This window comes from Gopherus evgoodei, chromosome 8 (genome assembly GCF_007399415.2).
Source record: "Gopherus evgoodei ecotype Sinaloan lineage chromosome 8, rGopEvg1_v1.p, whole genome shotgun sequence".
Classification (NCBI taxonomy): Eukaryota; Metazoa; Chordata; order Testudines; family Testudinidae; genus Gopherus; species Gopherus evgoodei.
The window spans coordinates 35,894,756-35,907,175 of NC_044329.1; the positions used below are offsets into that span (position 1 = coordinate 35,894,756).

The 12,420-nt window shown below is 46.0% G+C and overlaps 1 protein-coding gene across 4 annotated transcripts in view; it reads right to left on the minus strand.

Moving 5' to 3' along the window:
• ECSCR (endothelial cell surface expressed chemotaxis and apoptosis regulator) overlaps nt 1–12,148 on the minus strand; it is a 44,643-nt gene extending 32,495 nt beyond the window's left edge. For all 4 annotated transcript variants that reach the window (XM_030573834.1, XM_030573833.1, XM_030573832.1 and 1 more), the window contains exon 1: nt 12,049–12,148. In XM_030573834.1, the coding sequence (XP_030429694.1) occupies nt 12,049–12,106 (58 nt within the window). In that variant the 5' untranslated portion in view covers nt 12,107–12,148. The remainder of the gene's footprint in view (nt 1–12,048) is intronic.
• Between the last annotated feature and the right edge of the window lie 272 nt (nt 12,149–12,420).

Genomic DNA, 12,420 nt, shown 5'->3' on the forward strand with positions numbered 1-12,420 from the left:
CATGCATGGGGGTGGGATGGGGAGAACAGGTTGTTTTGGGAGGCACAGCCTTCCCTACCTGGCCCCCAATAAAATTTTGCAACCCCAATGTGCAGGGCCAGCTTTAGGGAGTGTGGGGCCCGATTTGAACAGTTTATATGGGGCCCCAGCAGTGATGACTTAAAAAACACATGTAAAAAAACACGTGGGGCTTGTAGTCACCGGGCGGCGTGCCGAGTCTTCGGTGACAGGTCCTTCATTCGCTCCGGGTCTTCGGCAGCACTGAAGGACCCGCTGCCGAAGTGCTGCCGAAGACCTGGTAGGGAACTGGTTGTTAAGATTTTGGCAGCTCATTACTGGGTGGGGGCACAAGACACAGCGCTCCTGCTGTTCAGGCTGGCTGGTCTGCAAGGCTTCTGGGCTGCTTTGCTTCCTGGTGCTTGGCCTGCCCGGGGAATACTGTGAATGGTCTGCCCATGAGAAGCCAAGTGTCAGCGCACAGGTGGCTCATGCAGAGTCTTACCCACTCTCTCTCCCCAAAGTTCAATCCAGGCCTTTCAGGTACTGTCCAGAGGTGACTTTGCCAGCCAGCACCTTCTCACCACAGTGCACATGATCACAGTGACTCGGCCTCAGTTTTCCCCAGCCCACCAACAATCATTTGTCTCTATGCCGGAGGAGATTCCTCTTACGACTGCAGCCGGGTTGTTTATAGTGTCTCCCCTTCCAAGGCAATAATGAGTCTGATACACTAGGAGCCCAATAATCTCAGGCCCCTGCACTGTCCTGACCTCTTTGCTCCTCTGGATTTTACTATCCCCTTTGCTGGGGGCGGGGGGGTTGGCAAGGGGGCTGGCAAGGGAGGCTTCCCCCCAGTTTCCAGCCCCAGGACCCTACACTAAGCAGCTGGAACCAGCTCCTCACAATCCATTGCTGCCACCCACCTCTCCTCTAGAGTAGGCCCGTTGCAAACTCACATTCTCTGATTCTTCCTTGAGGTGGGGGTCTGACTTCCTTCCCGGCTGTTGCCAAGGACAGCTCCTCTCAGTACCCCTGGGTCTCTGGCAGCCTCTCCTCTCCTCTGAGTTGCAGCCTCTTATCCCCCAGCTGTTGCTGGCCCAGCAATTAGTCGCAGCTGAGGAGATGGCTAACCTGTCTGTTAACCCCTTAGTCCCTGTGGTAGGATGGGTCTGTAAACCCCTGACAGATGCTTGGGTTAAACATTCCAGTTACTGGGCATGTAATTCACAGCCATTAGCTTTAGGGCGACACAACCCTGAGAAAGTGAGCTACAATTTCTCCTGTTGCTTGAGGACCTTTGCTCCTGTGGATGTCACTCTGGTAGCAGCCAATTCTGTGCCCCAGTCTGCATCTCTAGCACATGTGCAATAGTAGAGTCCCAGGGTTCTGCAGGCCATGCTTGTTTCTTGTCAAGATGGGCCTGGACCAGTCCCCCAGTCTGCAAATCCCCAGACTCTGGGAAATCTTGGATGGGAATTCTTGCTGTGACATTCCATGTCTCTTCCTTCACTGCTACTGGGTCAGGGTGTCCCAGTCACTTGACTGCTGGGTCTAATCCAAAAATAAACTATTCACGAGATCGTCAGAGTAAAGACAGAAGCACCCCTCTAAATGCAGGAGCTGAACAGTGCATCAAACCTTACAACTAGCCACATGGCTGCCCGGCAAGTTATAGGGCTGGAGGCCAGGTGCCCAAGTGCTTGAAAAGTGTGGTCATCTCATAACTACCAAAGATGCAGTCTGGTGTACCAAACACCCACAACCTTTCTAGGCTAGAGACATAGACAGAGATGCAGATGGACCTGAAAAGGCCAGAGGGAACAATCCTGCACTGGAGATGAGATCTAAGAGACCCCTGCCACTCTTGTGTTCTCGGCTCCGATCCCTGAATGTCACCATGTTGTCCTTGACCTTGAACTCTCCCATAGGCATGTGGTGCTCAGACACTAGGCTGGATTTAACCCCTCTGTCAAGCCATATGTGGTGTGCCTTTAGTGCACACCCTGCAGGTTATTACCAGCAAGGCTACAGCCAGGACCTTCCTACCTCATAAGCAGCAGCTCTACCACGCGAGTCAAAGAGGGGGAGTTCATCTCACCAAAACAGCAGCAGCCGAGCTAAACTTGTCCCAGTCAGTCTCTTGCATGGTTTATAGCCATCAAATCTTAGAGGTTGGACCACCTGGCCCTGAGGCTAAGCCTCAGCAGTGATGCCTCTTGCTTATGGGGTGTACAGGCCTTAGTCCTTCTGCCAGTTCCGGGCTTGGGGTTACAGCAAAAATCCACTTTCAAAGCAGAGACATGCTGGTGTTTGGTTACTGGAATGATTTCCCTTAAGAACACCTGCTGCTGACTCAGCTACTGTGACACAACTTGGTTCCCGGATGCACAGCCTGCGGGACATTGCTAACAGTTTTGAGAAGCTCCCTGGAGAGTCCTCTGGGGAACTTGAAGCATGTACTGTAATGATGCGTGGGCGAGAGCTACACTAGTTCAGGAAAATTTGCTTAGTGAGCAAACTTTTTGGAAGGTGGTTCTCTTGGGATCAGGGCCTGCGCTTCCATTAGGGCGCCAGGATTCGGGGGGCAGCATTTTGTGCGCTCCCCACAGGGCGCACGGGAGCTTCCAGTTCCGCTCCCATCACGCCACCGAAGAAGGACCTTCTGCCGACGTGCCATGGAAAACAGCGGCAGGCAATTGAGCAGCTCAATGACTGCCGTTGTTGCCTGCGGCATTTCGGTGGAGGGTCCTTCTTTGGCAGCGTGATGGGAGTGGAACCGGAAGTTCCTGTGCGCCCCGTGGGGAGCACACAAAATGCCGCCCCCCGAATTCTGCCTAGGACACCAGAAACCCTGGTGCCGCTCCTGCTTGGGATCCTCCTGTTTTTCACCCTCCCCATTCCTCTTACATGTCAGACTGGCTTGGCTTTTTTGGTCAAAGAGGGTGGCTGTAAGGGCTGGGTTGGGCACAGCCAGACATAGTGGTTGGAGCTGGAGCTGGAGTCCACAGTCAGGAGTCAGCTGGGTCAAGATACTGGGAGGTCAGAAGCCAAAGAGAGACTGGAGATCAAAACTACAGGTTGGTAACCAGAGTCAAACTGAGTTGGCATACCAGTGGGTCAGAGGCAGAAGACAAACCCGAGATCAGACCCACAAGCCAGAGGTTCGGAGTCACGCCAGGTCAGGATGCCAGGAAGTCAAGCCAGGGGAGCAGGAGGCACAAGGTACACAGTCCAGAGCAGGGTGGATCCAGTTGTTCCGACAGCTTTCCATTCCTGTTGCTGGTGTAAGTAGGGCCAGCGGTCAATCGGCTGCTCTGGGACTCTGCCATGGGGGCATCAGGGTGGAGCCTCAAACTGGGGCTGGGCTTCATGAGTCCTGGGTCAGCAGCTGTCAGCAGGCTGCAAAGTGGATGGTTGCAATGTGGCTGCTCCTGTGGACCCGCGTTCGAGGCCTGTGGGTCATGATGGTGACTAGGGAATAACCCCAGGAGCTCCCATCCAGGGAGGCAGAGAAGGCCTCTGTAGCAGCTTTGGAGAGCAAGAGCTAGGATCTGAATGTGGTCCCCCTTGGCAGTGCAGTGAGCTAAGGCACCTGCCACTGGGAGACTATACTATGAGCTGGACTGTGATTCCCCTGGTGCATACACAGACATACTCACACGAGCTCTCAGTGTGCCAGCCAGTGTAGCTGCTAGATTTACTCTTTGAAATGCACCCACCCGCAAGTCAGGTCTGCCACAACCCCAACCACAAGGCAACTCTGTGACCCCTGCCCCTTCAACAGCCACTCATAGAATCTAGCAAGATCCCAGATATAGACAAGACTGCTAACATTGCATGTCTCCTCACTCTCATGTGACTCAAACCCTCTCACACACATCCATGCCATGCGCTTGCCTGTTGGTGGGCAGCCAGCTGCTGTATTTTCAACAGTTTTGATCTGTTATCGCTTAAACTGTGGAAGTGGGAACACTGCAGCACCTTTAGCTGGACATAGACACTTCGATACCCCAGTGCATTGTGATAATAATGCAAATCTCTAGACCCACATAAAGGAAAACCTGGCAGATAAAATTATTTTTCTGCTAACTGGCAAATCCATAAAAAAGCCAGCCAGGCTGTTCCAATACCTACCAGCCACGTGGTAACCGTACTTGCTGTGGTAGCTAGGGTGGCAGGAGCAGAGGCATGACTGAGCCATGCCAGGTACAAATGTGGTAAAACCGGTGGGTACCTACTTGACATGGCTCAGTTGTGCCTCCGCAGCCGCTACCCATGCTACCAAGGCTACACTGCTATTTATACCCATGCTAGCTCGATGAGAACTAGAACGAATATGTCTATGTACAGGAAATGGGGAACCACCCCCCTAGCTTGCAGTGCAGACATAGCCTATGTGATGAAGTGGGAATGTTCTTAATGTTTTCTCTGAATACTGTGTGGCTGCCTCAGTTTCCCCTATGCAGTTCTTAAGTATCTAGGTGGTGGGATAAGGGTGTGTGATTGTTGCAGAGCCCTAGAGGGCCAGTGTGAGGCTGTCTGCACAGAGAATGGCCGACGTCCTGTCTCCTGGCAACTGATGGCCTGGGCCCTTCCCCTGCAAAGGTGCCAAGTGAAGGTGTTGGGGAACAAAGAGATCAGGTGACCTCCTGGCCTGGGAAAGAGACAAGGGCCAGAGGAGGGGCTGGAGAGTTTCAGTTTGGAGCTGGCTGGGGAAACAGAGGGCCTCCCAGATGGGAGTCTGGCCTCCCTGGCCCCAAGATGGACTTGACTGAGAAGTCCTGTTCTCTTTACCTACAAGTTGTCTAATAAACCTTCTGTTTTCCTGGCTGGCTGAGAGTCACGTCTGACTGCAGAATTGGAGTGCATGGCCCACTAGCTTCCCCAAAGAATCCTGTGGCACCTTATAGACTAACAGACGTTTTGGAGCATGAGCTTTCGTGGATGAATACCCACTTCGTCACATGCATCTGACCAAGTGGGTATTCACCCATGAAAGTTCATGCTCCAAAATGTCTGTTAGTCTATAAGGTGCCACAGGATTCTTTGCTGCTTTTACAGATCCAGACTAACATGGCTACCCCTCTGATACTAGCTTCCCCAGGAGCCCTGCCTGTGTGGACTCACCGTGAGAAGTGCATGGTGTGAGAAGGGGATGCTGAATGCTCTGAGGTCAGACCCAGGAAGGTTGAAGCTGTGTAAGCTTCTTGCCCTGGAGACAGTATGCTCACAGAGAGGAGCCATGCTCCCCCAGAGTCCTGACTGGTTTTGTATGGAGAAGTTCCAGAGCATTGCCCGCTAACTCCGTGATAGCTTAATACTAGCTTTAACTCCCCCTGTCCCCTCACACTACTCCTTTGGCCAGCAACGTATTCTTCCCCAGACTGTCTAGCCCAGTTTGCAATGGCCCATGCAATGGGGTTGCCACTATTTCTCCTCGGGAGCATAGGCCACCATCTAATACATTTCACTGCTAGGAATATTTTCCTGCTCTTCTTTCACATCCTCCCAGGACTTTTTAGTTATATACTCTTGCTACATGCTAAGCACAGTCTCTCTCCCCATGGTATTCCCATCCATACAGCTCTTCTGTGATATCTTTGTTTCAAAAGCAGACCCGAGCTGCCCCCTGTAAGCTGATGTGTATTTGATGACAAAGAGCACTGCTTTCAATCATAGAATCATAGAATCATAGATTTTAAGGTCAGACGGGACCATTATGATCATCTAGTCTGACCTCCTGCACAACGCAGGCCACAGAATCTCACCCACCCACTCCTGTATAAAACCTGTGTCTGAGCCACTGAAGTCCTCAAATTATGGTTTAAAGACTTCAAGGTGCAGAGAATCTTCCAGCAAGTCCAGCAAGTGAGCCATGCCCCGTGCCCCATGCTGCAGAGGAAGGTGGAAAACGCCCAGGGCTTCTGCCAATCTGCCCTGGAGGAAAATTCCTTCCTGACCCCAAATATGGCAATCAGCTAAACCCTGAGCATGTGGGCAAGACTCACCAGCCAGACACCCAGGAAAGAATTCTCTGTAGTAACTCAGATCCCACCCCACTTAACATCCCATCACAAACCATTGGGCATATTTACCACTAGTCGTCAAAGACTAATTCATTGCCAAAATTAGGCTATCCCATTATACCATCCCCTCCATAAACTTATCAAGCTTAGTCTTGAAGCCAGATATGTCTTTTGCCCCCACTACTCCCCTTGGAAGGCTGTTCCAGAACTTCACTCCTCTGATGGTTAGAAACCTTCATCTAATTTCAAGTTTAAACTTCCTGATAGCCAGTTTATATCCATTTGTTCTTGTGTCCATATTGGTACTGACCTTAAATAATTCCTCTCCCTCCCTGGTATTTATTCCTCTGATATATTTATAGAGAGCAATCATATCTCCCCTCAGCCTTCTTTTGGTTAGGCTAAACAAGCCAAGCTCTTTGAGTCTCCTTTCATATGACAGATTTTCCATTCCTTGGATCATCCTAGTAGCCCTTCTCTGAACCTGTTCCAGTTTGAATTTATCCTTCTTAAACATGGGAGACCAGAACTGCACACAGTATTCCAGATGAGGTCTTACCAGTGCCTTGTATAACGGTACTAACACTTTCTTATCTCTACTGGAAATACCTCACCTGATGCATCCCAAGACCGCATTAGTTTTTTTCACAGTTGTATCACATTAGCGGCTCATAGTCATCCTGTGATTAACCAATACTCCGAGGTCCTTCTCCTCCTCTGTTACTTCCAACTGATGCCTCCTCAGCTTATAACAATAGTTCTTGTTATTAATCCCTAAATGCATGGCCTTGCACTTTTCACTATTAAATTTCATCCTATTACTATTACTCCAGTTTATAAGGTCATCCAAACTTCCTGTATGGTATCCTCGTCCTTCTCTGTATTGGCAATACCTCCCAGCTTTGTGTCATCCGCAAACTTTATTAGCACATTCCCACTTTTTGTGCCAAGATCAGTAATAAAAAGATTAAATGAGATTGGTTCCAAAACCAATCCCTGAGAAACTCCACTAGTAACCTCCCTCCAGCCTGATAATTCACCTTTCAGTATGACCCATTGTAGTCTCCCCTTTAACCAGTTCCTTATCCACCTTTCAATTTTCATATTGATCTCCATCTTTTCCAATTTAGCTAATAATTCCCCGTGTGGAACTGTATCAAATGCCTTACTGAAATCGAGGTAAATTAGATCCACTGTGTTTCCTTTATCTAAAAAATCTGTTATCTTCTCAAAGAAGATCAGGTTGGCTTGGCACAATCTACATTTTGTAAAACCATGTTGTATTTTGTCCCAATTACCATTGACCTCAATGTCTTTGACTACTTTTTCTTTCAAAATTTTTTCCAAGACCTTGCATACTACAGATGTCAAACTGACAGGCCTGTAGTTGCCCAGATCACTTTTTTCCCTTTTCTTAAAGATAGGAACTATGTTAGCAATTCTTCAGTCATATGGTACAACCCGTGAGTTTACAGATTCATTACAAATTCTTGCTAATGGGCTTGCAATTTCATGTGCCAGTTCCTTTAATATTCTTGGATGAAGATTATCTGGGCCTCCTGATTTCATCCCATTAAACTATTCGAGTTTGGCTTCTACCTCGGATGTGGTAATATCTACCTCCATATCCTCATTCTTATTTGTCATCCTACCATTATCCCTAAGCTCCTCATTAGCCTCATCAAAGACTGAGGCAAAGTATTTGTTTAGATATTGGCCCATGCCTAGATTATCCTTAACCTACATTCCATCCTCAGTGTTTAGTGGTCCCACTTCTTCTTTCTTTGTTTTCTTCTTATTTATATGGCTATAGAACCTTTTACTATTGGTTTTAATTCCCTTTGCAAGGGAAAACTCTACTGGCTTTTTGCCTTTCTAACTTTCTCCCTACATGTTCTGACCTCTGCCATTTGTGCTAAACCTTATGCAGCCGTCACACAGAGACCCTTTCACCAGCTGCAAGGGAACTGAAATAACGTGCAACATACACATCAGTATGAATTTGCTCTGAAATTAAAACTGACAAGCTGGAAAAGCTATGTCCTGAACTGCCATTTCAATGGAAGAATAACACCGTGAGACAAAATATGCCAACATATTAAATGGCCAGCTGCTGACCAGAGGCCATAACTGAATCTAACAGTAAACCCTACAAACTTAAAATGAGAGTACTAGTTAAACAGACAAAGGGAAACACACCACTACATTGGAAAAACAATTCAAAATGAGATCATACAGTTACTGGCAAAAAAAAGTTAAACAGAAGATTGTGGCAGATCTGAAGTCAGCAAGATATTACCGTTATTCTGGACTCCACACCTGACATCAGCCATATGGAATAAATGCCTTTAATGGTGCGTTTTGTAACAACAACAGAACCTAGTGAAATTGTCCCTGCAATGGTGACCATCAGAAAACATTTTCTAGAATGTATTGACATTGATGATACTACAGGAGCTGGTATGACAAATGTGCTTCTTAAAAACCTGGAGGATATGGGAATTGCGATAGCTAACATGAGAGGTCAGGGCTACAATAATGGTGCCAACGTGAGAGGAAAGAACAGAGGAGTGCAGACACGGATCCGGGAGTTAAACCCTCGAGCTTTTTTAGTCCTATGTAGTTCTAATGCATTGAACTTGGTGGTCAGTGATGCAGCATCAGCTTCTAGTGAGGCTGCTGAATTTTTTAATGTAATTCAAAGCATCTACGTATTTTTCTCTGCATCAACTCATCCACGGCAAAGTGTGAAGCAACATCTGGGAACATCCTCTCTGACACTGAAACCACTGAGTGCCACACGATGGGAAAGTCGAGTGGAGGCGATAAAGCCTATCAAACACCAAATTGGGAAGATAGATGATGCCATAGTTGCCATTATAGAGGATAATGCTATGACAGGAACTGTTCATGGGAGAACAGTGGCAGAGGGAAATAGAATCATCAGAAACATACATAACTTCAAATTTCTGTATGGATTAATGTTGTGGCATGACATACTGTTTGAAATAAATGTTGTAAGCAAGAGACTCCAAGATGTTGACCTTGATATATCTGGAGCAATGGAACAACTAGACAAAGCAAAGTCATACCTACAGTCTTATCGGTCAGATGAGGGATTTCAAAACATTCGGAAGAGTGCACAGAAATTGGCAGAGTAACTTCAGACTGAAGCTATTTTCCTACCCATTCAAGAATACAAGAGTGACCAAAGAAGAAAGAACATGAGTACCTGTGGCACCTTAGAGATTAACAAATTTATTTGAGCATAAGCTTTCGTGGGCTACAGCCCACTTCTTCAGATGCATAGAATGGAACATATATTGAGGAGATATATATACATATACAGAGAGCATGAAAAGGTGGGAGAGGCCAATTAAGTAAGAGAAAAAAACTTTTGAAGATAGCCCAGTACAGACAGTTTGATAAGAAGTGTGAGAATACTTACAAGGGGAGATAGATTCAATGTTAGTAATGGCTCAGCCATTCCCAGTCCCTATTCAAACCTAAGTTGATTGTATCTAGTTTGCATATCAATTCCAGCTCAGCAGTTTCTCGTTGGAGTCTAGTTTTGAAGCTTTTCTGTTGCAAAATTGCCACCCGCAGGTCTGTCATTGAATGACCAGACAGGTTAAAGTGTTCTCCTACTGGTTTTTGAGTGTTATGATTCCTGATGTCAGATTTGTGTCCATTTATTCTTTTGCATAAAGACTGTCTGGTTTGGCCAATGTACATGTCAGAGGGGCATTGCTGGTATGAAAGCTTATGCTCAAACAAATTTGTTAGTCTCTAAGGTGCCATAAGTACTCCTGTCCTTTTTGTGGTACAGACTAACATGCTGGGCTACTCTGAAACAACGAGACGACATTTTTGATTACGAGGCATGGGATAATCCATAAGAGACCTCAAACAACATTCAGAGTTGAATTCTTTAATCAGGTGCTAGACTATGCAATATAGTCAGTTGAAGAACGTTTCATGCAGCTCAAGGAACATAGCAGTAAATTTGGGATGTTGTGTGACATTCCAAAACTCCTCACTATACCTGAAGAAGACCTACACCAGCAATGCAGGGCACTAGAGACAGTGTTGACACATGATGACATGCGCGATATTGATGCGAGTGGTTTAGGTGATGAACCGAAAGCCCTTTCAAGACACATTTCAGCAGGATCAAATCCAAAGGCTGTTATCGAATATATGGCAGAAATAAGATGAGACCCTCTTTCCAAATACGTTTTTTGCTCTGCACATACTTCTAACACTTCCTGTAACAGTTGCCAGTGGAGAACGCAGTTTCTCCAAGCTGATGTTAATAAAAACACATCTACGCTTCACAATGACACAGCAGAGGCTGGTCAGCCTTCAACCATCTCAACAGAGCATGAGCTAGCCCAGACTGTGGACCTTCAGGAAGCAGTTCAAATATTTGAAGCCAAGAAGGCACGGAAAGCACCACTTTGATTATTCAAACAGATAAAAATGCCAATGTTTACTATGCAGACAAGAAAAGTAACATTTGTTGTTCAGGTGTTTGAGAGTTAAATGTTACTTAAATTTTTTGAACAAGGCATTTTAAGTTGTTAGTTCTCTGTCATTGGGGTAGGTAGCAGAGCAGTACCATGAGAGGAGTAGAACAGGAAGAAGGCAGAATTGAGACCTTTCAGAGGTTTGGCCCATGCGAGGGGACATGGTGCCAAAATGTTGTGGGCTAGCCCTGGTAAACAGGTAGGTGGATTTTGAGTTTAAATATTCAATACTTCAATACTGATCCAAAAGGTTGCTGGAGAGCTGGGTGACATAACAGGTCCGTCAAGCCACAGGAGAGGTTTCTGTGGAATAACCAGCATTGTTGCTGAGAGACCAACTGTCCAAAACTGCTAGAAAGCTTAATAGCATACTAAGGAACCCCTCTAATTCTGTTAAAATCATTTATCTAATTACTGGGCAAAATCCCTTCTTCCCCTGAAGCCAGGGGTGTTACATCCGGGATGAATTTGGTCTAGTCATCATTTGGATATAATTTCAAAGACATATGCTCTTGCTCCTGAGAATTACAGGATAAATGAACAGCTAGCAACTGAAGAGTCAATAGCATTATTCTGTGTGACATGCATAGGTTTAATCTCTACTTTCTGATCTGCATGCTGTAAATCCTATTATTATCACAGCACAATGCCTCTACCTTATGGACAACTTTTCATATAGTTTAGTTATAAAATGAAAACTTCTCATCCCAAAAATGCAGGAAGAAGTTAGGGTTTTTTTTAGCAGCTATCTATTATGGAAACAGCGGTAAGTAACTTTGCAGTCCCTTCCACTGCCTCCAGTTAAATACAGAAACAAACACAGCTACTCTGCACTCTGTCAATAGTACAATGCACGCCCTGCTTGCCTACAACAAAGGGAAAAGCAGCAGGCCATACTTCAAAACATTAATTGCTGGCTCTGCCCCACATCCAAACATCATGTGTTAATGAACAGTTAAAAACCGGATTATTAAATTATCTCTCTCTGCTGCCAGAACTTCATTCGGATAAGGATGGTGATTCATGTTCTTATTTCAGTGTCTTGTTCAGAGCACTACATTATTTGTATTTACAGCTACAAGAAATGAACATCAATCAATCAATCAATCAAGAGAAGAAGCAAAATACTTTACAGGACAATAATATTTTGCACATTTCAAAATGCAGTAGTTCTAGCAATACTATTTCCATACCAAAGTGGTGTATTAAATACTAAAAACTATCTCCATGTCCCTATGTTATCACAAGATAGGTGTTCTTTTATGTCAGTATGATCCCTCTGAAGTAAACTTTAGAAGTGCTAACGTGGCCAGATTTTCTAAAGAGCTGATCTCCCAGTGTAAGCACTTAAACAGATTCTGAGATTTTCAATTCGACCTGCTGAAGGCTGGGAACATTTGAAAAATCGGATACTTCTTGTAGGTTCCTAAATGAGAGCCAAACTCTTTCTAATATCTGCCCCTCCCCACTGCAGTGTGATTTAATTGCCTTACCTATAAAATGAATGCAGCCAAATACCCACAAGAGCAGATAGACGTTCAGGGCCAGCATCTTCTCGGTAACTTGTGCCTGCACAGCCCGCTCTATCCATACTGTGAGCGAAAAAGGGGTGAGGAGAAATTTTCTGGCCTGGATTGATTCTTTCGGAACTTCCTGTTAAATAATAGAAGGAAACAGCCTGAATCCACAGGAGAGCCCACTCCATGGAACTCTGTTTTCGCCCATTACGGTTTAAAAGGATATGAGACATAGTTTACTGAATGCAAAGGAAACCTTGGCAGCATTTTTGTCAGGGAGCTCTCTTCTCCGACTGGAGGTGAACAGCAATAAAATGTACACAGCGGGCCCACTTTGTTGTGCGCTTA